Source organism: Phodopus roborovskii, unplaced genomic scaffold (assembly GCF_943737965.1).
Source record: "Phodopus roborovskii unplaced genomic scaffold, PHOROB, whole genome shotgun sequence".
NCBI lineage: Eukaryota > Metazoa > Chordata > Mammalia > Rodentia > Cricetidae > Phodopus > Phodopus roborovskii.
This window is the reverse complement of record NW_026125264.1, coordinates 1,474,799-1,502,541: the sequence shown is the minus strand read 5'-3', so window position 1 is coordinate 1,502,541 and position 27,743 is coordinate 1,474,799. Positions and strand designations below refer to the sequence as shown.

The following is a 27,743-nucleotide window of genomic DNA, read 5'->3' as shown; positions in this document are numbered from 1 at the left end:
CTAGGAAGATGGAGATGCTTCTCACCCACACATACCAGCCTTGACATCCTTTCCTTCCATCAGCTATGCTTTAAGCAAGACAGCTTTATAATTTCTCTAGCTAGATTTTAGCAAGCTGAGAGCCACAGCTATGTCAAGACCAAACACAGGTCAGTGGACTTCTGTGCCCCAGTGTCTAGAATGCATCCATCCAGGGGACCTCAGGGCCAGGTGTCATATGCTTTTGAATCTTCCTTAAAGACCAAAGACTAAGACAAGAGCTCAGGACTTACCCACACATTGAGAAACCAAACATCATCCCGACTCCTTCAGTGAGTTGGTGTGATTAAAACATTGACAAATATAGAAACATGATAAACACTTATTTCTTCTTTATTTAATTTAGACACAATCTTATTTTACATATCTATCTCAGTTCCCTTTCGCTCCCATCTTCCCATGCACCCTACCGACCACCCATCATCCACTCCACATGGAGAGTTAGGCCTTCCATGGGGGATCATGAAAGTCTGTCACATCATTTATGGCAGGTCCTAGGCTCTCCCCTCTGTATTTAGGATGAAAGAGTATCCCCCAATGGGGGAATGGGCTGTCAGAGTCCATTTGTTCACTAGGAATAAATATTGGTTTCACAACAAGAGACCCAGTAGACTTCCTAGGCCTCCTGTCACCCACTTCAGGGGTACTGGTTCAGTCCCATGCAGGTTCCCCAGCTCCCACTGGCTGGGTTCTTAGCTCCCACTTGTTCAGGTCATCTGTTTCTATGGGTTTCCCCATCCTGGTCTTGGTCCCTTTGCTCATCATTCCTCCCTCTCTATGACTGGAATCAGGAGTTTGGCTCAGTGCTTAGCTGTGCATCTCTGCTTCTGTGTCCATCCGCTACTGGATGAAGGAATGCTCAAGGATGGCATCTCATTACATGTGAAGGGCGTTTAAGGTAGCCTCTCCATTATTGCTTAGATTCTTAGAGTGGTCATCCTTGTGGATCTCTGGATAATTACCAAGTGTGAGATTTCTCTTTAAACCTATAATAGCTCTCTCTATTAAGGTATCTCTTCTCTTGCTCTCCTCTATTCATCCCCTGACTCTGTCTTCCTGATCACTCACATTCACCTCTCCCCTCCTCTTCTCCCCTCCTATTTCTCCTACTTCTCTCTCCCCTCCCCACTCCCCCATGTTCCTAATTTGTTCAGGATCTCTTGCCCCTTTAGCCTTCTCTGGGGGACCTTGTATGTCTCTCTTAGTGTCCTCCTTGTTTCTTAGCTTCCCTAAAAGAGTGTATTGTAGGCTGGTAATCCTTTGCTCTGTGTCTTATAGCAATATAGGTAGGAGTGACTACAACCATGTTTTGCTTTCTGTAATTGGGTTACCTCACTCAAAATGGCTTCTTCTAACTCCATTCATTTGCTGTGAATTTCAAGACTGCATATTTTTTTCTGCTGTGTAGTATTCCATTGTGTAAATATTTCATATTTTATTTATCCATTCTTCAGTTGAGGGGTATTTAGGTTGTTTGCAGGTTCTGGTTATTACAAATAATGCTGCTATGAATACAGCTGAAGAGATGTCCTTGTTGTATGGATGTGCATCCTTTGTGTATGTGTCTAAGATGGAATTGCTGGATCTTGAGGTAAACTGGTTCCCACTGTCCTGAGAAACCGCCATACTGATTTTTTTAAAGTAGCTGTGCAAGCTTGTACTCATACCTGCAGTAGAGGAGCATTCCCCTTTCTCCCCATCCTTCCCAGCATAAGCTGTCATTGGTGTTTTTTTATTTTTAGCCATTCTGACAAAGGTAAGATGGTATCTCTGAGTTGTTTTGATTTGCATTTTCCTGTTGTCTAAGGATGTTGACACTTTCTTAAGTGTCTTTCAGCCATTCTAGATTCCTCTATTGAGAATTCGCTATTTAGTTCTGTACCCCACTTTTTAATTGGATTATTTGATGTTTTGGTGACTAGCTCCTTGAGTCCTTTGTATATTTTGGAGATCAGCCCTCTTCAGATGTGGGGTTGGTGAAGATCTTTTCTCAGTCTGTGGGCTGTCAATTTGTCTTATTGACTGTGTCCTTTGCCTTATAGAAGCTTCTCAGTTTGAGGAGGCCCCATTTACTAATTGTTGATCTCAGTGTTTGTGCTACTGGTGTTGTGTTCAGGATGTGGTCTCCTGTGCCAATTTGTTCAAAGATACTTCCCACTTTCTCTTCTAAGATGTTCAGTATGGCTGGAATATATTGAGGTCTTTCATGCATTTGGACTTACATTTTATGCATGGTGATAGATATGGCTCTATCTGCAGTCTTCTACACACCATCATCCAGTTGTTCCTACACCACTTGTTGAAGGTGCTTTCTTTTTTCCATTGTTTGCAAGTGTTTGTAGGTGTGTGGGTTAATATCAGGGTTTTCCAATTTGATTCCATTGATCTACCTGTCTATTTTTATGTCAACACCAAGCTGTTTTCAAGACTACAGCTGTATAATAGAACTTAAGGTCAGGGATGGTGATGCCTCCAGAAGTTTCTTTATTATACAGGGTTTTTATGGCTATCCTGGGTCTATTGTTTTTCCATATACAGCTGAGTATTATTCTTTCAAGGTCAGTGAAAAATTGTGCTGGGATTTTGATGGGGATTGCATTGAATCTATAGATTGCTTTTGGAAAAATAGCCATTTTTACTATATTTACCCTACCTATCCAAGAGCATGGGAGATCTTTCTATTTTCTGGTATCTTCTTTAATTTCTTTCTTTAAAGACACAAAGTTCTTGCTATATAGGTTTTTCACTTGTTGGGTTACTTGTTGGGTTAGCATTACCCCAAGATATTTTATGTTGTTTGTGGCTATTGTAAAGGGTGATGTTTCTCTGATTTCTTTCTCAGCCAATTTATCATCTGTATATATAGTAGGGCTACTGATTTTTTTTTTTAGTTAATCATGTATCCTGCTGATTTTCTGAAGGTGTTTATCAGTTATAGGAGTTCCCTTGTAGAGTTTTTGGGTCACTTATGTAAACTACCATATTATCTTCAAATAGTGAAAGTTTGACTTCTTCCTTTCTAATTTGTATCCCGTTGATTGCCTTTTGTTGTCTTATTGCTTTACCTAGAACTTCAAGTACAATATTGAAAAGATAAAGAGAGAATGGTAAGCCTTATCTTGCTCCTGATTTTAAAGGAATCGTCTTAAGCTTCTCTCCATTCAGTTTGATGTTGGCTATTGGTTTATTGTATATTCTTTTATTATGTTTAGGTATGATCCTGTTATTCCTGATCTCTCCAAGACCTTTGTCACGAAAGGGAGTTGGAAATTGTCAAAGGTTTTTTTCAGCATCAAGTGAGATGATCATATATTTTTCTTTTTCACTTTGTTTATCCCTGGGATGAAGCCTACTTGGTCATGGTGAATGATGTCTCTGATGTGTTCTTGGATTCGATTTGCCTGTATTTTATTGAGTATTTTTGCATCAATGTTCTCTTTCTTAGTTGTGTCTTTGTGTGGCTTGGGTACCAAGATAATTGTAGCCTCATAAAAAGAGTTTGGTAACGAACCTTCTGCTTCTATTGTGTGGAACAATTCGAGGAGTGTTTGTATTAGCTCTTCTTTGAATTTCTGGTAGAATTCTGCACTGAAGCCTTCTGGCCCTGGGTTTTTGTTGTTGTTGTTGTTGTTGGGTGGCTTTTGATGACTGCTTCTGTTTCATTGGAGTTTATAAGTGTATTTAAATTGCTTATCTGTTTTTGATTTAATTTTGGTGATAGCTATCCAGAAATTTGTCCATATCCTTTGAACTTTCCTATTTTGTGGAGTACAGGTTTTCAAAGTATGACCTGAAGAGTGTCTGGATTTCCTCTGTGTCCATTTGTTATGTCCCCCTTTTCATTTCTCATTTTGTTGATTTGCATGTTCTCTCTCTCTCTGCTTTTTGGTTAGTTTGGATAAAGACTTATCTATCTTGTTAATGTTCTCGGAAAAAAAAAAAAACACTCTGTTACATTGATTCTTTGTATTGATTTCCTAGTTTCTACTTTATTGATTTCAGCCCTCAAATTGATTATTTCCTAGTGTCTACTCCTCCGGGGTGAGTTTGCTTCTTTTTGTTCTAGAGCTTTCAGTTGTGCTGTTCTCTAAGGTAACTATACACCGTTATCTTCATATGGGCACTAAGTGCAATGAACCTAGTAGCACTGCTTTCAAAGTGTCCCACAAGTTTGGGTGTGTTATATCATCATTCTCATTGAATTCTAGGAAATCTTTAATTTCTTTCTTTCTTTTTTTCTTGAACCAGGAATGGTATATTATGCATTGTTCAGTTTCCATGAGTTTGTAGGGTTTCTACAATTTGTGTTGTCATTGAATTCCAACTTTAAAGCAGGGAGGTCTGATAAGATACAGGGGGCTATTCCAATTATTTTTGTATTGTTGAGGTTTGTTATGTTGCCTAGTATGTAGTTGACTTTAGAGAAAGTTCCATGTATAACTGAGAAGAAGGTATATTCTTTTGTGTTTGGATGGAATATTCTATAGATATCTGTTAAACCCAATTGGGACATAAGTTCTGTTAGCTCTTTTGTTTCTTTGTTAAGTTTCTTCCTGGTGGTCCTCTCTAGTGGTTAGAGAGGTGTTGAGGCCTCCCACTATGAGTGTGAGAGGTTTTATGTGGGCTATGAGTTTTAGTAGTGTTTCCTCTATGAATGTGTGTGCCTTTGTAATGGGGGCATAGATGTTCAAAATTGAGACTTTATGTTGATGAACTTTTTCATCTCTTTTGATTGATTTTGGTTTGAAGTCTAACTTGTTAAATATTAGGATAACTACACCAGCTTGCTTTTGGTTCCATTTGATTGGAAGATATTTTCCCAACCCTTTACTCTGAGGTAATGTCTGTCTTTGAAGCTTAGATGTGTTTCTTGTATGCAGCAGAATAATGGATTCTGTCTTCATATCAATTCTGTTAGCCTGTGTCTTTTCATTTATGAGTTGAGACAATTAATGTTGAGGGACAGTAAGGACCATTGATTGTTAATTCTTGTTTGTTTTAGATTTGTGGTTGGCTATGGTTCTGTGAGAACAGTTGCCTCACTTTTTCTTTTGGGTTCTGGTAAAGTGGGATAGTCTTTGTGAGTGTACTTAACTCCCTTGGGTTGGAGTTTTCCTTCCAGAACTTTCTGTAGGGCTGGATTTGTGGATATGTATTGTGAAACTCAGGCTTTGCCATTGAATATCTTGTTTACTTTTCTATAGTGATTGAGAGTTTTGCTGGGTATAATAGCCTGGGCTGGCATCCATGAACTCTTATATTTGTAGAATAACTATCCGGGACCTTCTGGCCTTGAGAGTTTCCATGGAGAATTCAGGTGTAATTTTGGTAGGTATACCTTTATATGTTACCTGGCCATTTTCCTTTGCTGCTCTTAATATTCTTTCTTTATTCTGTATGTTAGGTTTCTTGATTATTATGTAGCAAAGGGACATTTTTTTTGGTCCAGTCCATTTGGTGCTCAATATACTTCTTGTATATTGTCCTTCTTCAGACTAAGAATGTTTTCTTCACCTTTGAGCTGGGCTTCTCAGCCTTCTTCAATGCCTATTATTATTAGGTTAGGTCTTTTCATGGTGTCCCATATTTCCTGGACATTTTGTGTTAAGGAATTGTTGGACTTGAGATTTTCTTTGGTCAATGACTCTATTTCCTCTACTTTATCTTCAGCACTGGAGATTCTTTCTTTGATTTCTTCTATTCTGTTGGTGATGCTTGCATCTGTAGTTCCTAATCATTTACCCAGGTTTTCTATTTCAAACATTCCCTCAGTTTGTGTTTTCTTTATTGTCTCTATGTCAGGACTTGAAGTCTTTCAATTGTTCCTTCATCAGTTTGATTGTTTTTCTTAGTGTTCCTTGCTTTCTTTAAGAGATATGTTGAATTCTTGCATTTTTTTGTTTGCCTTTTCCATTATTTCTTCCATTATCTGTTTGGTTTTTCTTCCATTTCTTTATAAGATTTTCTCAAATCCTCTTTGAGAGTCTCTATCATCTTCATAAAGTTGTTCTTAAGGTTGGTCTCTTCTGCTTTATCTGTATTGGGATGTTCAGATCTTGCTGTACTGGACTCCCTCAACTCTGGTGATGTCATATTAGTCTTTCTTTTGTAGAAAGTTTGATTATACTGTCATCACCCCATCACATGTTCCAGTGGGTACAGGTGGGTTCTCTCTGTCTCCTGGTGGGTATGGATCCAAGGCTCTCTCCCAATCAGTTCAGGTGGGTCCAAGACTCCAATGGCTGCAGATGCTGAATGCCTCCAAGTATCTCTGGGGAATTCCATGGAAGAAATGGACTCAATGAACACTTATTTCAACATGTGTATCTTCCACAGAGTCACAGGAACTGTGCCTCTACCTGTGCCTCTGAACTTGAATGATGTCATCCCAATAGTGCTCACGGACCATGGGGGGTTTCATAGGGTGATACACCATAGAAGAAGGGACCCTGGGATGCAACGCTCCAAAACTACAAGGTCCGACTGTACTAGGCACACAAAGGAAAGAGAAATAACCAATTCACTTTTCCCTCAAGGTACTGGAATTCTGAAACATGGAAACAATTAGAACACAGTGCCTGTGGTGGTTGCACAGAGCTTCACAACTCAAGCAGCTTTCCAGGAAACACTGCATAAAGTCTGAATCAGGAACAGTCCAAGGACATGTCTCTGGGATCCTGAGATGAGGACATCTTACAATATCCTAATAAATAAGCCAACACCCAAAGTGGGAGGAAATATTGGGTTGAACAACCCAGGGAGGTGAAGTAGGGAATTGGGCATATTACTCAAGTCCCACAATAGACAAAATACATGGTCTACATAGTCAGTGTTTCCCTTTCCAAACAGATTGTGACACATCAGGTAAAAAAAAAAATTCTTGTCGGTCAACCCAAAACTCAGAGCATCCTATGAGATATGGAAGATGTTCACAGCAACATCTTGTGTCTGGCAGGCAGACAGATGCAGCTGCCCATACTGGTGTGTAGGGGGAGACCACAGGTACATTGTGGGACACAACGGCCATCAGTGGCAGTGTGGGCTCTCTCTGTTCTTCCCCCTCCTCTCCTCAACAGCCAGCAGCTTATTCAAGTACCAGGTTCAAGTCCCAGGATTTCTCCCAAAGGAATTTCCATCCTCTACTGTGTAAGTAGTCACTGTCTTTGAAATGATAACTGGATGAAGGCTGAAAAGCATACTTGGAAGCACACAAAAGAGATTAAAATGTCAGGACAGAGAAATGATCAGATCTTTTTGAACCCCTCATCTTATACTGGGATCAGTCCCGTGAGTGTCCATCAGGACATGGTCAGGCTAGTGCTGCTCTCCATTCAAATGCACAGGATGACGGCCTGTCAGGCATTCCAACTAAAAACCATATCTTGGCTGAGCTGAGGTCTCTACTCTCAGTAGAGCATACACATAAAAACAAAAAGGGCCAGCTCATGTCAACCACCCACTACACAACCAGGATAGCAAACCCAGGATGTCACAGGTAATGAAGAGAGGGGACATGACAGGCTCAGCTTCCCCTCTGGAAATCCAGCAAAGAAGCTGCACTCAATTGTAATATCACAAAGTCATGTACATCCAGGATGACATTCAACATCCTATGACATACACAAAGGACTGAGGGTCAGAACATTCTACACATGTCACATGTGGAAACACATAGCCATTCTTTCCAGATACTATTAGTCACTCTAAAGTAAAGAAAAATTAAGGAGGTATACACAGGACAGGAGGAAAACCTTTGAAGTTTGGCATAAGTTTTTCTACTCTGTGTTCCTCACTGAATGTTCCAACATCTCTTCCAAAAACAATACAGTTCAGAAAGAAGACAAGAGACTGCATTAAAAAAAAGAGAGAGAGAGAGGAGACAGGGAGACAAAGGAAATACCCAAGATGACCCCTAATTAATAACAACTTATCCCTTCCTGTGTTATGAAACATAGGAGGGAGAGAAGTGAGGAGGAAAGAAAGGAAGGAGCAATCACTGAGGGAGACTGACCCTTAGTTATGGAAACTCTGACAAGGAGAGGATGCGACTATTAAACACACACACACACTCACACACACACACTCACATACACACACATACACTCACACACACACTCACACACACATACACACACACATACACACACACACACACACACACACACACACACACACCTTCATGAAGACCATCATAAATGGCTGTCTTATTTTCAGGAGAGGATTTATGACTTCTCAGGAAAGCCTGACTGCCCAGAGCCCTGCTACAGTGCCATTAGAACTAAGCTAAGGCAACTTCACCCTACACTCAGTGACAGCCAGTCTACCAGGCCATCCCTCTCCTTCTAGTCTCCTGAACAACATATTTTTCTCCCTTCCTCTCCTCAGGTTGAAGCCAATTTGGGCTGAGAAACAGTGCCAGTGCCTGGAGGTTGGCTGCCTCCAGATCCCAAAAAGGCCACCATTTCTGGAACAATGTCCAACTCAATGTTGAAGATATTGGTAATATATGTTACAGTTAGTGTCCTTCTTCAGCCCCAGGTCAGCACTACACTGAACATAGCTGAGACTGTCACTTCTGAGGCAAATGGTGGAGATAAGAACGAGATCTGAAGTTTTGCCTGTTTTTGTTTGGTTTTGCTTTGCTTTGCTTTGCTTTGCTTTGCTTTGCTTTGCTTTGCTTTGCTTTGCTTTGCTTTGCTTTGCTTTGCTTTGCTATGCTTTGCTTTGCTTTGCTTTGCTTTGCTTTGCTTTGCTTTTCAAGATGAGGTTTCTTTGGTTAGATCTGGCTATCCTGGAACTAGCACTGTATACCAGGCTGGCATTGAAATCAAGACATCCACCTAAATCTGTCTCCCAAGAGCTAGGATTAAATGTGTGTGCCACCATTGCCTGCAGAATCTGAAGTACCTTGAAGACATGAGTAAGATCAATGCCACAGGACACACTTCATCTTTAGGGATCAGGAAGGAGCCTTGATGTCCTCAGTGGGGCATGAGAAGCACACAAGTGGGTTGGAGGGGGTAAACATTATGAGTGAGTCATCCATAGCCAAACACACATCCATGTGTCCTTAAATGATCAATATCAAAATACAGCTCAATATAGGAACTCTTCTTCAGTTTACTGATGCCCTCAGAGATTTAATGAGTGGCCAAGTCACAGTAGCAGCAAGGGATCCAGGCTTATCTATCCAGGAGGTACTTTAATATGACCTACCCACATTGAAGATAGGAGGAGGTCTCCACAGTGGGAGAAGCTCCCAGGCTCTAGGCACCATCATCTTGTGTAGCAGCATACAGGAATTTTTACCACTGACTCCATAAGTGTTTGGCAGAGAGCGCCCAGAGCACAAGGGCAGAGAAGCACCCTTCCACATTGAAATCCTTGATAGAAAGCAGCAGTTCAAAAGGTCTCTCCCTCAACATTCAACCACTGGAAAAAAAAACAGAAAAGGGATGGGAATGTCCCTGTCATTTCTTTTTCTCAGCTACACCAGCTCCCAGCTGGGTGACCGAGTCTACAGGACCAAGCACAGCATCTCATGCAAGACTCAAGCACACATGTCTGCCTCATGATAATGCACCTCCCATCCTCTTCCCCTCACTAACTGAGGTCTTCTTCACAACAGATGAATGACCTGGAGGCCAACATCACCAAAATAACCTACGCCTTCCAGAAAGACAAACACCTCAGAGTTTCCTATGAGGTTGCAGTAACTAAGGATAGTGAGGACTATGCCACTTGGAAAACAGTGAGTGCTGAGAAATAAAGGTTCACTGAGTTGGAAGAAGGTCATGAACTTGGATGCATGGGAGGAACTGATCCCAAAAGCCTGGGGCCCCTTATTATGCCTTGGTCTCCCCACATTAGAGGGAAAGGCCATGGACACATGTTACACTAATGCTCCCTTGTGTCATTTCAGCAATTGATCATGGCCTATGACTGCGAGATTTCAAACACTAAACTGGAAACAAACATCAAACTCATAAGGTACTACAATCTATAACTGCACAGTCCTCCTGAACATGTAAAGGCTCTGTGAAACACATGGGATTGGTGGGTTCTGGGCAAATATTTGAATAACTACAGGGAATCAGGAGTGATGGCTTACATGTTATTAGTCTCTTGTCTGTTCTACTCAGTAAGTCCTAGTAAACAACTGATTCATTCCGTATCAATACAGATAAGACTTGAACTTCAACTTCAGTAGCACTGTTTTCATGAAACTAACATTTCTTTGTATTTTGTTGCTGACAGATCAGACCACAGAGTGGAGCCCCCTGAGGCTGTAAGTTGATGGAACCTTTTATATTGACCCATGATAGGTGGGAAATTATGTCAATGTCAGACACTCAGAGGCTCAGGAGTTGAGAAAAGGCAGGCCCATGGACACTCGAGCACACACTTACTGTGGAACGAACTGCAGGCTCCAACCTCCCTCTCTGAAGAGCTCTTAAACTACAGCTGCCCATGCTCACATTGACATCTGCATGTGGGGCTACAAGGAGCATACCAAGACAACAAAGGTGGAAGAACACACTGAAACTCTGGTGTCACATGCTGGAGTAGGCTCACAGTGGATTCCAAAGAGGGGATAGAAAATGTTTCCTATAGCAGCCCGAGATAAGGACACGCAATGAAACTGCAGAGTCAGGGAATATTCCAAGTTAAGCAATCCCTCATCTCTATTTACCAGGGAAGCGACAGGCTATTCCTTCCTTTCTGTGGACTCAGAGAAAGACTAAGACTGACCTCTGACCTCACAGAGGCACCCACATACAGTGGTTTATGCCAATAGCTGTCTCTTGGATGTTAAAGGGCAGAGTTTAAGGAGTATCCTCTCTGTGAACACAGCAGGGTACTGATACAGAGGCACCCCAACCTAGTTCTTCAGAAGCCTGACTTCCCACAGAGAAGGGTGATCAGTGAGAAGCTAGCAGAAGTACAGAAGCAAACCCATATGCTCTCAGAGAAGGGTCACAGAGAGAGAAGGGGGCACCCTGACATGGAGAATCCCAGAACTAGACATCCTCAAAACTTGTCACAGCGGGCAGCAGTGACCACCAATAGCCAGTTCCAACAGCTTTGGCCTCCAAGGAGCTCCTGAAGACCCTCAGCCACCTGCTGTATCTGTAGCAAGGTGGCAGTGAATGGGCCAATATCTCTGCCAACAAGGGCAATAAACATAATAGCGGTCCCAAAACCCCCAAAATTGGGAATCCTTAGAAACATGGAGATCCATATCTACATTTGGCCTTCACATATGACAGACCTGTCAACTAGAGAAATTGCACAGGAACTTGAATCCTGAACTAATTCTCTTGGGTCTTGAGGACAAGGGAAGGACTACAAGTCTCTACTGAAAATGTCCTCTTGTGTCTTGCAGAAGAAAGAGCTGGAAGCCAATATGGCTCAATTCCTGGTCCACATCACTATGACCCATAGTACGTGGTATTAATAATTCTCACAGCAGGCATATTGAGTCCCCATGAGAGGCATGAAAGCAATGGCACATGTAGGACTCTAAAGCCCAAGAACAAGGCCACCCTGTCATCTGCTGAGTTATACATCACCTTCTCTATCATAAATGAGAGCATCTCATGGTCTATAGAGTAAACAGACCAAAGTGCCTGCTCTGCACCTGCCAGGAAGTCTTGTCCACAAGTGCCTTGGGACCAAGACCACAAGAGGATGCGGCTGAAGAATGGACCTGGGTTCCACACATTGGACATTAGGGTTATGACACTTGAAGGTTATATCATAGTCTCTTGGGACAACAATGACGATGACAGTACATGCCAGGTATACTCGTTCCTGGTTAGTTCTATTGTGGTTGTAAATAGTATTCTGAGCATCAAATGTATGTGTCACCTCCAGTCAGGTCCTATAGTGAGGCAATTTGTCACTTGTCATCAATGTTAGGAGATTAGCAAATCCCCACTGCTTTGTAGCCATTCTTCTTCTTGTCTGCATCCTGCATGTTGGGGTATACAGTATCCATGAAACCATATTGAAAGTGTGTGGCAGGGACTGCTGCCAGATAAAATTCATGAATCCTACATATGTATTTGGTGAAACAAACCAGCCAGGTTATCATTCCTCTTAACTCCTATTACAAGGTGGTTCTTCCTCATTTCAGTACTGTCTCAGCCAGTCATAATTACAGTAGGAAAATCTTCACGTCCATTATTGAAAGCTGATTTCAAAACACTGAAATTGTAAGAAATGGAAATACAGCACTTTTCAGTGTTTCTGGGCTTTCCTTTACTTTAGCAGATACGGGATCTTGCATATAGTCTTGATCTACCTGAGCAATCAGTATAACATGTGACCCAGAAAACATCAGCTTCTTTCCTAGGACACAACCTTAAGCTATGCTTGACCCCATGCTTTCCAGCATCTGGGCCCAAATCAATTCCTAGAGGGTCCAAATGACAGAAAGGCAGCATTTGCTCAGGGTGGCTTTTCATGCTCTCATTCTTCCTACTGACCCGCTCAGGGGCCAGGGGACCTTGCACCAGCCAGCCTTGATCACAAGAACAGATCAGATGGATGACATCTGAAATACAGCTACAGTGACAAGAAACACAGCCTGCAGCAGCTTGTGGTAACAATGGAAGTGTAGTTACTGACAGCCAGCATTGTGTCAGGGTCAGCAGGGGCTACACTCAGCATCCTGTGAGCACAGAGTGGGCACTGCTGCCTCTGGGTGGACCCTACTGCATCTGCATGGATCCCCTCCTGCCAGAGGCTTCACCTGCAAATTCCTCCTCTTCACTCCAGGTGTTCTCTCCCCATCCCTGAAGTAGTACTGTGTGATCCGCTGGGGGTGGGGATTAACAATACTCATGCCTGGAGTAGACTTCTGGGCTTAAATGCTGTAATTGCTGTCTTTCTCTACCTTTAGAATAAGCTTCTGCCTGTAGTCAGAGCCATGCAGTAATGAAGCCAGGACAAGTCCAGAAAATGCAAAACCCCCTGTGAATCTCTCCATGCCACCCTGAAGCCCCACCCTTATGATTAAGGGAATAGTAGCAGTAGTCCCCTCAGCAGGCTCAGGATCCTCTGCCTTGATTGACAAGGCAAATAAGAACAGTTCAAGGACATGGGCTTTGTTGTAATCAGCCACTTAATAAACAGTCCCTTCATGCAAAAGTAAAGGACTCTGACTCCTGTCTCAACTCTGGTACATGTTCCTGAGCATGCAAAGAACTTCTTTCTTACTTGGTGCTGAACAATGACATGAGACACCAAATCCAGTGTTCCCCAGAACTCTGTGGGATGGTCTTGACAAGGATTAACCCTTTCAGCAGCTCCCTCCCCTGTTTTACTTTGGATTTGGAGTGCCTTCCAAAGGCTCAGTAGGTGAAGATTTGCTCCCCACCTGCTGCCATAGGGAGGTGGCCCCTTTAAGAAGTGCTGCCTAGAAGTAGTTTTTAGTTCACTGGGGCACATCCTTCAAGCCCATGAGGAACCCTGGCTCTTTCTTTCTTGCTTTTCCTTTCTAGCCATCTCCTGAACATTTTGTTTTCATGACCATAGACTGCTCACCACAGACCTAAAGACTAGAAGATAAAATAGGTCACAGCCTGGGTCCTCTAACATTGTACTTACCTTAACCTTTCCTCTACTTCAGTGATAAATATATTAGCTCCTGAGTTGCTGGGCTCCTCGGGAAATGATATAATGAATTAATCAGGCCAAATTAATAAAACCAGTCTTAATCTGATACAAGCATTCCCACGTGGTCCCAGGGAAGGGAACCCAGGATAAGGGTCTTTTAAATGCCCTCCAGGGGTGGAGCCCATGGCAGGGTTGTTCTCAAGGTCATAGTCTGGAATGAGGCAACTCCAGGGAAAGAACCCCAGCTTGGCACCCTGAGGGTGGGGTTTGGAATAGGCCCCAAGCTATAGATTCCAAACAATGGGGACAACCCCCTGGATGCTGAAATATTTTGGTTTTACCATGCAGGTTTTACAAGGTACTATGTGGACACTAGAGAGAAAAAGTCCAGACAGGAGGGCATCAGGCCTGACTCTGCTGCGTTCTCTCTGGGGTGTCTGCATGTTGCCCAGGCACCCAAACTTTTACTATGCACACTCTGAATTGTCTGTGGTGGGCCTGGCATTCAACTAACTCCCAATGAACTGTGGACTCTCTATAGTAAGTCAGACTTCTAACCCATGAGAACTCTCATGATAGGTCATTAACAATTTTCTACTATAACATGTAGTTTCTATGACTATAATTTTTTTTCATTTCAGTTTTTTCTGTGTAGCTCATAGAAAACATGGAACTATGTAGATCAGGCTAGTCCCAAACTCATAGAGCTTTCCTTGCATATGACAGGTGTATGATTTCTTTTTTTTTTTTTTTTTTTTTTTTTTTTTTTTACTTTGCCCCATGGTAGTCTGAGAAGACCATCAGTTAGACACCTGTCATTTAATTGGTTCTTCATTTGTGGCCTTATCAATAACACTTCCTGGGAAAAGTCTCCCATTGTTCTGAAAGAACTTGAGTGAAACCTCCTGTCAGAGCTCATTGTCTTCTTTAGGTAGTCAAGTACTCCATTCAGTTTCCTTCCCTATCTTTTGTGTTCTTGCCATACTTACTGTGGAGTGTCTGCTACTAGGATCTTGTCAGGTCCTGCCTTGATTCCCTCCCTGGTCTACAATCTGTGTCAAATAATGAGTCATGCAGAACATAATATCAAGACAGGCAGAATTTATTACAGTAATGGGATGAGGCTCTCTCAAAGATGAGAGAGAGAGAGAGAGGGAGAGTGAGAGAGAGAGAGAGAGAGAGAGAGAGAGAGAGAGGGAGGGAGAGAAATGGCTGAGGGGCCATTGTGGAGGAAGATATTCTTGAGGTGTGACAGTGGACAATGGTCAGAGAGAACAATGTGCTTATGTACATGTTGTAGTAGGCATTGTCCTAGTCCTAAAGCCATGAGAACACAACAGCTGTCCTGAGGAATGTTTCCTGTTTAAGATATTGACAGGCCCAAAGTTGAATGAACTTTGAAAGGGTTGGACAATGTGTGTCTTTGTTCTTTAGCAGAAAAGTTCCTGCTAGAGAAAACTGTTTTTTCTGGCACTTCAAAAAATGTGTCCTCATGCAACACCTAAAGTGTAATTCAGACCCAGTTCTTTTAAGATGCAAAAAAAAAAAAAATCATGTAACAGGCCAGATGAAAAAGAATTAAAATAAAACAAAAAGTACAATAGCCAGCTTCTCCATAATTAACAACCTCCTTTGCTTGGCATCAACACAGTCCTATTATCCTCTACTGTCTTCCCTTTCCTCTATACTGTAGTCAAAGTCAACATGGCTTTTTTACATCTTATTGAGATTGTGAGACGTCCTCCTTCTAGTGGGATTTCAAAGGTCGAGGAGGGGTAGTTGGGATCTTTTTCCTTTCCTAAATGAGTGTACTAACAGGAAAACTGATTTTGAAGAAATGCTTCTTGTAAGAGCCAGTAGGAATGGAAGACAATAAGGAGAGGAGAATTTGTAGATAGATATGAATTCGCACAGACTGTGACAGCATGCACAGGGCCTGCACAGGTCTAAGGTTAATGAGGTCCCAACACTGAGAGGAGAAATGGACTCCATCTCCCATCCCTAACCCAGAGACTATCTCCAACTGATAACTGCTGGCAAAGACAATTATTTTCTCTAAAGGAGGCTCAATAACTATACAAATCACACTTAGGGTAGCTCCTCTTAAGTCCAGTAGGAGATAGCCAACACAAAAACTACTCAGTGGAATTTTAGGATTTTTTTTTTTTTTTTTACTTAAACTGCTTTGTCCTGGATTTGTTGTTTTCCCTTACAGAACTTTTGTTTATCTATTATGGTTTCTGATTTGGCTTGTATGGATTTTCTGTCTTCCTTACTTTCTATCTTTTTTTATCCAAAATTTTTAGTTCATTAAAACAGTTTTCCCTCCATCCTCTCCTTCTGTTCCCTCCCCCACCTCCCTTCTACCCCTTCCTTATCCACTCCTCTTCAGTTTCCATTCTAATAGGGTAAGACCTCCTATGGGAATCAACAAAACATGACATACATCAAGTTCAGGCAAGATCAAGGTCTTCACCCCAGCACCAGGACTTAACAAGGCATCCCATCGTAGAAAATAGGTTCCAAAGAGCCAGCTCATGCATCAGGGACAGGACCTGGTCCCACAATTAAGGGCCCCACAAAAGACCAAGCAACACACACACAGATGAAGAGGGCCTATGTGGGTCCCATGCCAGTTCCCTGGTTGCCCATTCACAGTCCATGAGATCCCACAAACTCAGGTCAGCTGTCTTTGTGGGTTTCCCCATCATGATCTTGACTCACCCCCTTGCTCATATAACCCTCCTGCCTCTCTTCACCTGGGTCCCAGAGCTCTGCCCAGTACTTGGCTGTGTATTTCTGTATCTGCTTCCATCAGGTACTAAATGAAGGTTCTGTGATGACTATTAGGGTAGTCAACAATCTGATAACAGGTGAAGACCTGCTCAGGCACCCTCTCCACAACTCCTAGAACTCTTAACAGGGGTTAAGAGTGGATTCCTGGGAGTTTCCCTGGCATCAAGATTCTCCCTAACTCCATAATTCCCTCCTTTATCAAAATGTCTCTTTCATTACTCTCCACTCTTTCCTGCCCCCAATACAATCATCTGGTTACCTCATGTTCCCATCTGACTTTTACATTCTGTCTACTCCCACCCTTGTCTCCAGTTTATGCAGTCTATCTCATATATTTCCTCTTCCAGGGGAGATCCATGCAGCCCTTTTAGGGTCCTCATTATTACCTAGTTTGTCTGGGGCTGATAATTCTAGCTGGTTATCCCTTCCTTTACATATACTATCCACTTATAAGTGAATACATGCTGTGTTTGACTTACTGAGTCTGGGTTACCTCACTCAAGATAATTTTTTGCTAATTCCATCCATTTGCATGCAATTTTCATGATGTCATTGTTTTTTTACCATTGACTAATACTCTATTGTGGAGATTTTTCACATTTTCCTTATCAAATCTTTGGTAAAGAGACATCTAGGCTGTGTCAAGTTTCTGGCTATTATAAATAATTATGCTATGAAAATAGGTCAGCAAGTATCCTTGTGGTATGGTTGAGCATCCTTTGGATATATGCCCAAAAATGCTATTGCTGGGTCTTAAGGTAGATGGATTCCTAATTTTCAGAGAAAGTGCCATACTGATTTCCAAAGTGGCTGTACAAGCAGTGGAGGAGTATTCCCCTTACTCCACATCCTCTCCAACATAGGCTGTCATTAGCATTTTTATTCTTAGCCATTGTGACAGGTGTGAGATAGTTTATCTCAGAGCGGTATGGATCTGCATTTCCTTGATAGCTAAGGATGCTGAACACTTCTTTACGTGTATATTGGCCATTTAAGATTCTTCCATTGAGGATTCTCTGTTTAAGTCTGTACTTCATTATTTAGTAGCATTATTTGGTATTTTAATGTCCAGCTTCTTGAATATTTTATATGTTTTGAAGATCAGTCCTTTGTCTAATGTAGAGTAATTAAAAATCTTTTCCCATTCTGTAGGCTGCCAATTTATATTTTTGACTGTTCACTCACTGACTTACAGATTTTCAGTTTCAGGAGGTCCCATTTATCAATTGTAGATCTCAGAGTCTGTGCTACTGGTGTCATACTCAGGAAGAGGTCTACTGTGCCAATGCATTCAAGACTACTTTCTACTTTTGCTTCTATCTGCTTCAATGTAACTGGACTTACATTGAGGTTTTTTACCCACTTAGACTTGAATTTTGTGCATGGAGACAGATATAGATCTATTTGCATTCTTTTACATGTCAACATCCAGTTATGCCAGCTACACTTGTTGAATATGCTTTCTTTTTCGATTGTACAATATTGGCTGCTTTGTCAAGATTAAGGTGTTCACAGGTGTGTGGATTAGTATCAGGATCTTCAATTTGATTCCATTGGTCCATGTATACCTTATTATGTCAATACCATGTTGTTTTTATTACTGTAGCTCTATAGTAGAGCTTGAAGTCAGGGATGGTGATGCCCCCGGAAATTCTTTTATTGTACAGGATTGTTTTGGCTTTTTGTTTTTCCATATGAAGATTGGTATTGTTTTTTCAAGGTCTGTGAAGAATTATATTGGGATTTTAATGGGGATTGCATTGAATCTGTAGATTGCTTTTGGCAGGATTGTGATTTTTGCTATGCTAATCCTATCTATCCATCCATCAGCATGGGAGATCTTTCCATTTTCTGACATCTTCAATTTTTCCCTCAAAGACTTAAAATTCTTGTAATATAGATTTGTTTGGTTAGAATTACCCCAAAATATTTAATATTATTTGTGTCTATTGTAAAGGGTGTTTCTTCTCTGATTTCTTTCTTGGCTCACTTATCATCTGTATAAAAGAGGGCTACTAATTTTTTGTTTTTCTTGTTAATCTTGTATTCTGCCACATTACTGAAGATGCTTTTCAGCTGTAGGAGTTCCCTAATAGAATTTTTGAGGTCATTTACATATACTATCATATTATCTGCAAATAGTGAAAGTTTGACTTCTTTTGTTCCAATTTCTGTCCCCCTCAATCTCCTTTTATTGTCTTATTGGTCTAGCTAGAACCTCAAGTACTACACTGAAAAATATGGAAAAAATGGACAGCCTATTCTTACCCCTGATATTAGTAAAATTGCTTTGAGTTTTCTCTACTTAATTGGATGTTGGCTGTCTGCTTGCTGTATATTGCCTGTATTACATTTAGGTTTGTTGCTTGTATCCCTGTTCTCTCCAGAAACTTTATCATGGAGAGATGTTGGATTTTTTCAAAGGATCAGGATCCAATGAGATGATAATGTGGGTTTTTTTCTTTTAGTTTAATGGATTACATTGACAAATTTTTCTATATTAAACTATCCCTGCATCTCTTGGATGAAGCATTACTTGATTATGGTGGATTATATTTTTGATGTGTTCTTGTATTCAGTTTGCCAGTACTTTGTTGTGTATTTTTGCATAAATGTTCATGAGGGAGATCTGTCTGTAATACTCTTTCTTTGTTACATTTTTGTTTGGTTTGGTAATCTGGGTAACTGTGCACTCAATAAACAAAAGAATTTGGCAATATTCCTTCTGTTTTTATTGTGTAGAACAATTTGAGGAGTATTGATATTAGCTCTTCTTTGAAATTCTGACAAAATTCTATACTGAAACCATCTGGCCCTGGGCTTTTTCTTGGGGGTGTGGAGACGTTGAGTGACTGTTTCTATCTCCTTGGGGGGGTTGTAGGTCTGTTTAAAGGGTTTATCTGGTCTTAATTATGTATGTGGTACCTATCAAGAAAATTGTCCATTTCTTTTTACTTTTCCAAATTTGAGGTATACAGGTTTTTGAAGTATGACCTAATGATTCCCTGTATTTCTTCCAACTATGCCAAGTATGTTGTTATGTCCCCTTTTTGTTTCTGATATTGTTAATTGGGTAGTTTCTCTGTTTTTGGTTAGTTTGTATGGAGATTTATCTATATTGTTGATTTTCTCTGGAAGCAAATCTTTGTCCCATTGATTCCTTTTCACCATTCTCTTTATTTCAATTTTATTGATTTCATCCCTTAGTATGGTTATTTCCTAACTTTTCCTGGGTGAGTTTGGGGCTTTTTGTTAAAGAGCCTTCCCTGATGTCAGTATGTGGTTGGCTCCTTTTGACACAGAGTTCCCCAATGACTCACAGTAGCCAGGAGGCCACTGCATAACAATCTTTGTGCAGGAGCTAATTCTTCGGAAGCAGTAGGGGAAAAGGACTTACTGAAAAAAATTGCAAGATGCTCACATATAATGCTGTGGCTCTGATGATAAAAGAGAGATTAAAGGTTAAAACAATCAAGCCTGCAACACTGGGGAAGGTGGAAATGAAGGTTAGTGTATGGGTATGATACAACCAAACTGGCAAGATAAGAAGAGGGACAGAGCTATGAACTAGTACTGGAAGGCTGGCTATCCACTTCCAAATCCTGACGGAATACACCAAAGGCGCTTCTTTCCTTTCATAGCTTTTAAAGTTGGTAATTCTAACAGACTACATAAAGACAGCTTCTATAAAGCCTCCACCCACTTTAAGCAGAGACCCCAGTCAGTGGCACAGATATTAACTAAAACAATGGCCACTACTTTTTGTGGACATGAGGAACAAAGAGTGCTTACTATAAGGTTGGCCCTCTGGAGTTTCTCACTTCTCTGTAAATCTCCTTGAATAGTTTGATTCCACTTTGCTTAATCCCACAATGGGCCTGTTTTTACTCTTAACTGGTAAGAGACATGACTTTAAAGTGCCTGTCCCAGAACTGTACTTAAGGCTCCTTGGATCAACCACTACTGAACTAAAAAATACTCCCATCACAATCAAACTATCACTACTCAAACTATGTACAGAGATGGATCTGTACATCAAGGGCCATTTGCAGCCAAGAAAGTCTAGGGTTCAAGAAATCACCTGCATGGCGACCTAAGACAATAGCCTTCTAGAAAGACCCACTCTTCAAGACTTCAGAACTGTCTCAGTACCTTGAATACAACCCACTCGAAAATCAGGGCAAGCCAGGTAGCCAAAGTGCCATGTCTGTACTCTGTTATCAGAGTAGGCTTAGCACTTAGGGCACATTCTATTCTGACCTCATGTAATCCAAGTATTAAAAGGTTAACTAAACACTACCCTAGGTGCATTCCTACTATCCAGGATGCAGCTGTAACGTGGTCCCTAGGAAAAACCCAGGACTGGGGGAGATAGCCTTTGATTGGCTGAAGGAAAGATTTAGTTCTAATAGGGCAGACAGTGTGCTGAAACAAGGCAGATCCAGGACTCATAGGGAAATTCACACATTGACTAGGTGTAGAACTGGAATCCAGGGGGTCGACTTCCAGCTATTCTCAGAAAAGAGCTAATACCAAGAGGACTGACTGAACCCTGCACTTTAATTCAGGCTCAGCTTCCATAAAGCAACTCCACAGATAGCCTGATGATAGACCATAACACAAAGGACCACAAGCACACTATAACTAGTACAGACCAAGTAACTAAAGAGCCAAATTCATACTGCTCCCACTTCAGGTCCAGTACGCAGGACCCACCCTTATACTGGCCAGTGAGTAAAGCCATATGCAACAGATGACCACATGCAGAAAGCAGGGCTTATACAATACCATGGGCATGCCCAAACACTGACCAGTGTAGACCACATACCCAGATGGCCATAATCATGCTGTTCCCAGTGTAGGTCTGGTACACAGGCTTTTGTTGCTACAATGTCCACAGGACAGTATCCAGTGACAGCCTGACTGCAGACACCTACAGTAAGGCTCACCAATGAGGAGCCTGCCATACATCCTCAGTTAAGGTGAAATATCTAGGGTCTTTTGGACAGACACAGTTGCTCAGAAGTCAACTGCATGCTTCTCCTTGTCCCCGCCCTATACATAACAGAGTATCTGCATGCTGACAGTATAGGCAAATGACTTGCTGATCTTTTGAGATCCATTGAGGCCCAATATTGGGAGTATGTCCCACAATCCAGGACCCATCCATAGTCCATGAGCCCCCCAGAAGCTCAGGTCAGCTATCTTTGTGGGATTCCCCATCATGATCTTGACTCACTCCCTTGCTCATATAACCCTCCTGCCACTCTTCACCTTGATCCCAAGCTCAACCAAGTACGTGGCTGTGGATATATGTATCTTCTACCATCGGATACTGGATAGAGGTTCTGTGATGAATATTAGGGTCGTCACCAATCTGATCACAGGTGAAGGCTGGTTCAGGCACCCTCTCCACTACAAATACACACACACACACACACACACACACAAATATAATATATATATATTAAACTGCTTAAAAGCAAACTACTGAGGAGATCATAGGACCAACAGATGAAATCTACTCTTTTGGTAAAAGTACCTGCTATCAAACCACTTTCTAAATATTTATATGTACACATACAGATTTTTGTCAATTTGATTTTAGTCAAAGACACTTCTTCCTGCATTTGGTAGCAATTAATACAACCTCATACCTAGTTCAAATATGATGTATAAGTAACTGTGAGTTCAATTGTGTAAACACAAGTCTCAGCAGACATCATGAAAGAGAGGGTAGGAAAAAAATGTTCACAGAAGTGAAGAACTGTGAATTGCTAACTTCTGGAATAACATGTCTATTGCACATATCAATTCCTACCAGCTGTGTTCACCTGAAAGTCCTCCAGGAGATCAAACCAGTCAAGATTCCAGTGTGGATGGAGCAGGGCCAAACGAAGATCTACCCTTAGTGGGTAAGCTATTCACAGACATGAGGCTTGAGGAGAATTTGCTTGCCTCTGAAGGTGTTACATGTATGTTGCCCGAACAACAGTGGAGGAAACTAATGGGACTCCGGGTACATAAATAACCAAAAGAAGGAAACTGTGAAGCTATGAAGGAGGGGAAGCAAAGGCACCAGGGAGAGTCAGAAGGAGGTAGTGGTAAATGAACCTTATCAAAACATTGTATAAGACTGGGACAGAGGGTGGAGCCAACAGTCCACACTACTTCGGGGACTTCTCTGAACAAAGCAACTCTGAACAAAGGAGACCTGCCTATCCACGAGGGACCACCTATAATTTCCACCTGCTTGGTCTCTGACCCCTACCTCCAGTCCTCTGCTGGAGTCCCGGGCCCCTCCCAGAGATCCGCCTATCTCTGCAGGTCCATGCTGAGTTCCCTGGCAAGATCCTTGACCCCCCAAAGCAGGGCCTCTGCTAAAGAAAGAGGCCTCAGGTGGAGAGTGCCAGTTCCCAGTGAGATCTGACTATCGGTGCAGAAACATCCCCAGTATCAGCCCAGCCTTTGTCCTCTTCTGCCAGCCATTTGCTAGAGCCATTGGCAAGAGTCCACACTAATTCGGGGGATTTCTTGGAGCGAATCTGAACACAGGAGACCTGCCTATCCACGTGGGACCACCTGTAATTCCCACCTGCCTGGTCTCCGACCTGCACCTCCAGTCCTCTGCTGGAGTCCTGGGCCCCTCCCAGAGACCTGCCTCTCTCTGCGGGACCACTCTGAGTTTCTGCAGGCATCTTCTACTGGATCCTCATCCCTGACCCCATCCCTGGGTCCCTGTCTGCGGAGAGACCTCCTATAGAGCTTGGACCACCCAGAGCTACAGATATTGAACCTCTGACCCACATAAGCCCACCGGGGAAGTACCATAGAGAGAGGGGGAGACCCCACCAACACCTACTGGAAGAAGCTATGGGAAGACGGCAATACAAGAAAACACCTAACAACAGAAAGACAACCATGACACCACCAGAATTTAGGGAATCTACCCCAACTAGAACGGAACACAACAATAAAGCACAGGAAGCAGAAGGGAACAACTTAAAAATTACCGTCATAAAAATGATAGAATCCCTCAAAGAAGATGTGAGAAAATCCCTTAAAGAAATGGAAGAAACAAACAAAAAAGTGGAAGAAATGAACAAATTCCTTAAGGAAAGTAAAGAAAGTACAGAAAGCCAAGAAAAAAACAATTAAGCAGGTAAAGGAAACAGTTCAAGACTTGAAAACTGAAATAGAGAAAATAAAGGAAACACAAACCGAAGGAATGTTGGAAATAGAAAAACTGGGCAAAAAATCGGGAACTACAGACGCAAGCATAACCAACCGAATTCAAGAGATCGAAGAGAGAATCTCAGGTGCAGAAGATAAACTAGAAGAAATAGATTCATCGACCAAAGAAAATCATAAATCCAACAAATCCTTAACACAAAACATCCAGGAAATGTGGGACACTGTGAAAAGGCCAAACCTAAGAATAATAGGCATAGAGGAAGGTGAGGAAGCCCAGCTCAAAGGTGCTGAAAACATATTCAACAAAATCATCGAGGAAAACTTTCCCAATCAGAAGAAGGACATGCCCATGAAAGTACAAGAAGCATACCGAACCCCAAATAGGCTGGACCAAAGGAAAAAGACCCCTCGACACATAATAATCAAAACACCTAGCATACAGAATAAAAAAAGAATATTAAGAGCAACGAAGGAAAAAGGACAGGTAACATATAAAGGCAGACCTATCAAAATTACACCTGACTTCTCCATGGAAACCCTCAAGGCCAGAAGGTCATGGATAGATGTTCTACAAGTATTAAGAGAACACGGATGCCAGCCTAGGCTACTATAACTAGCAAAACTCTTAATCACTATAGATGGAGAAAACAAGATATTTAATGACAAAACCAGATTTTCCCAATATGTATCTACAAAACCAGCCCTACAGAAAGTATTGGAAGGAAAACTCCAACCCAAGAAAGGTAACTATGCCCACAAAAATGTAGGCAACAGATAATCTAACTACACCAGAACCCAAGGGTAAAGCAGAACAAATATATTCACAATACCACTGCCAACAACAAACCTAGATCAAACAAGCATCAACAATCAATGGTCCTTACTCACCCTCAACATTAATGGTCTTAACTCACCTATAAAAAGACACAGGCTAACAGAATGGATACGAAGACAGAATCCATCCTTCTGCTGCATACAAGAAACATATCTAAGCTTCAAAGATAGACATTACCTCAGGGTAAAGGGTTGGGAAAAGATTTTCCAATCAAATGGAAATAAGAAGCAAGCAGGCGTAGCTATCCTAATATCTAACAAGTTAGACTTCAAACCAAAATTAGTCAAAAGAGATGAAGACGGTCATTTCATATTCATCGCAAGAGAAATCCATCAACACAAAGTCTCAGTTCTGAACATCTATGCCCCTAATACAAAGTCACCCACATTCTTAAAAGAAACACTACTAAAACTCAAAGCTCATATAAAACCTCACACACTTATAGTGGGAGACTTCAATACACCACTCTCAACAATAGACAGGACCATAAATCAGAAACTCAACAAAGAAACAAAAGAATTAACAGAAGTTATGTCTCAACTGGGGTTAACAGACATCTATAGAACATTCCATGCAAAGACAAAAGAATACAACTTCTTCTCTGCTCCACATGGAACCTTCTCTAAAATCGACCACATACTAGGTGACATAACAAACCTCAACAGATACAAGAGAATAGGAATAGTCCCCTGTATCTTATCGGACCACCATGCTTTAAAATTGGAATTCAACAACAACACAAATAGCAGAAAACCTGCAAACTCATGGAAACTTAACAATGTGCAATTGCACCACTCCTGGGTCAAAGAAGAATTAAAGAAAGAAATTAAAGACTTTCTAATATTCAACGAGAATGAGGATACAACATACTCAAACTTATGGGACACCTTGAAAGCAGTGCTACGAGTGAAGTTCATTGCACTAAGTGCTCATATGAAGAAAACAGAGGATAGTCACATAAGAGAATTAACAGCCCAACTGAAAACCTTAGAACAGAGAGAAGCGAATTCACCCTGCAGGAGTAGACGCCAGGAAATAATCAACTTGAGGGCTGAAATCAACAAAATAGAAACCAGGAAAACAATACAAAAAATCAATGCAACGAAGAGTTGGTTTTTTGAGAAAATCAACAAGATAGACAAAACTTTATCAAAATTAACGAAAAAAGCAGAGACAGAACATGCAAATTAACAAAATCAGAAACGAAACGGGGAACATAACAACAGACCCAGAGGAAATCCAGACAATTTTCAGGTCATACTTTGAAAATCTGTATTCCACAAAAATTGAAAATTCAAAGGAAATGGACAAGTTCTGGATAACAAAGGATAGTTCTGGATAACTATCACTTACCAAAATTAAATCAAGAACAGACAAACAACTTAAATAGACCTATAACCCGAAATGAAATAGAAGCAGTCATCGAAAGCCTTCCAACCAAAAAAAGTCCAGGGCCAGATGGATTCAGCGCAGAATTCTACCAGACATTCAAGGAAGAACTAATACCACTACTCCTCAAACTGTTCCACAAGATAGAAACAGAAGGTTCATTGCCAAACTCTTTTTATGAGGCCACAATAACTTTGGTACCCAAACCTCACAAAGACACAAAGAAAGAAAACTACAGACCAATATCCCTGATGAACATCGATGCAAAAATACTCAATAAAATACTGGCAAACCGAATTCAAGAATACATCAGAGAAATCATCCACCATGACCAAGTAGGCTTCAAACCTGGAATGCAGGGATGGTTTAACATACGAAAATCTATCAACGTGATCCACCATATAAACAAACAGAAAAAAAAAACATATGATTATCTCCCTAGATGCAGAAAAAGCTTTCGACAAAATCCAACACCCTTTCATGATAAAGGTCTTGGAGAGGTCAGGGATAACAGGAACATACCTAAACATAATAAGAGCAATATACAGCAAACCAACTGCCAACATCAAACTGAATGGAGAGAAACTTAAGCCAATTCCTCTAAAATCAGAAACAAGACAAGGCTGTCCTCTCTCTCCATATCTCTTCAATATCGTACTAGAAAAGCTCTAGCTAATGCTATAAGACAACAAAAGGAGATCAAGAGGATCCAAATTGGAAAGGAAGAAGTCAAACTGTCTCTATTTGCAGATGATATGATAGTTTACATAAGCGACCCAATAAACTCTACCAGGGAACTCCTACAGCTGATAAACACCTTCAGCAAACTAGCAGGATACAAGATAAACTCAAAAAAATCAGTAGCCCTACTTTTTTCAGACGACAAAGAGACAGAGAAAGAAATCAGAGAAACATCACCCTTTACAATAGCCACAAGCAACATAAAGTATCTTGGTGTAACGCTTACCAAACAAGTAAAAGGCCTATATAATAAAAACTTTGTGACTCTAAAGAAAGAAATTAAAGAAGATACCAGAAAATGGAAAGATCTCCCATACTCTTGGATAGGTAGGATAAACATAGTAAAAATGGCAATCTTACCAAAAGCAATCTACAGATTCAATGCAATCCCCATTAAAATCCCACCACAATTCTTCACCGACCTTGAAAGGATAATAATCAACTTTATATGGAAAAACAAAAGACCCAGGATAGCCAAAACAACCCTATACAATAAAAGAACTTCAGGAGGCTGACTTTAAGCTCTACTACAGAGCTATAGTTCTGAAAACAGCCTGGTATTGGCATAAAAATAGACAGGTAGACCAATGGAATCGAATTGAAAATCCTGATATTAATCCACGCACCTATGAACACCTGATTTTTGACAAAACAGCTAAAATTATACAATGGGGCAAGGACAGCATCTTCAACAAATGGTGCTGGCACAATTGGATGAGGGTGTGTAGAAGACTGCAGATAGACCCATGTCTGTCGCCATGCACAAAACTCAAGTCCAAATGGATCAAAGACCTCAACATCAATCCAGCCTCACTGAACCTCTTAGAAGAGAAAGTAGGAGGTACCCTTGAACAAATTGGTATAGGAGACCGCTTCTTGAACATAACTCCAGGGGCACAGACACTGAAAGAAACAATTAATAAATGGGACCTCTTCAAACTTAGAAGCTTCTGTAAGGCAAAGGACACAGTGGACAAGACCAAACGGCAGCCCACAGACTGGGAAAAGATTTTCACCAATCCTATATCCGACAAAGGGCTGATCTCCAAAATATACAAAAAACTCAAGAAACTAGTCAACAAAACACCAAATAACCCTATTAAAAAATGGGGTACAGAACTGAAGA

The 27,743-nt window shown here is 41.2% G+C and overlaps 1 protein-coding gene across 1 annotated transcript in view; it reads left to right on the top strand.

Moving 5' to 3' along the window:
- LOC127228937 (vomeromodulin-like) overlaps positions 1-27,743 on the top strand; it is a 60,992-nt gene that overhangs the window by 27,001 nt on the left and 6,248 nt on the right. The window contains exons 17-18 of the mRNA XM_051194037.1: positions 9,668-9,790; positions 9,962-10,029. Of these exons, the coding sequence (XP_051049994.1) occupies positions 9,668-9,790; positions 9,962-10,029 (191 nt within the window). The remainder of the gene's footprint in view (positions 1-9,667; positions 9,791-9,961; positions 10,030-27,743) is intronic.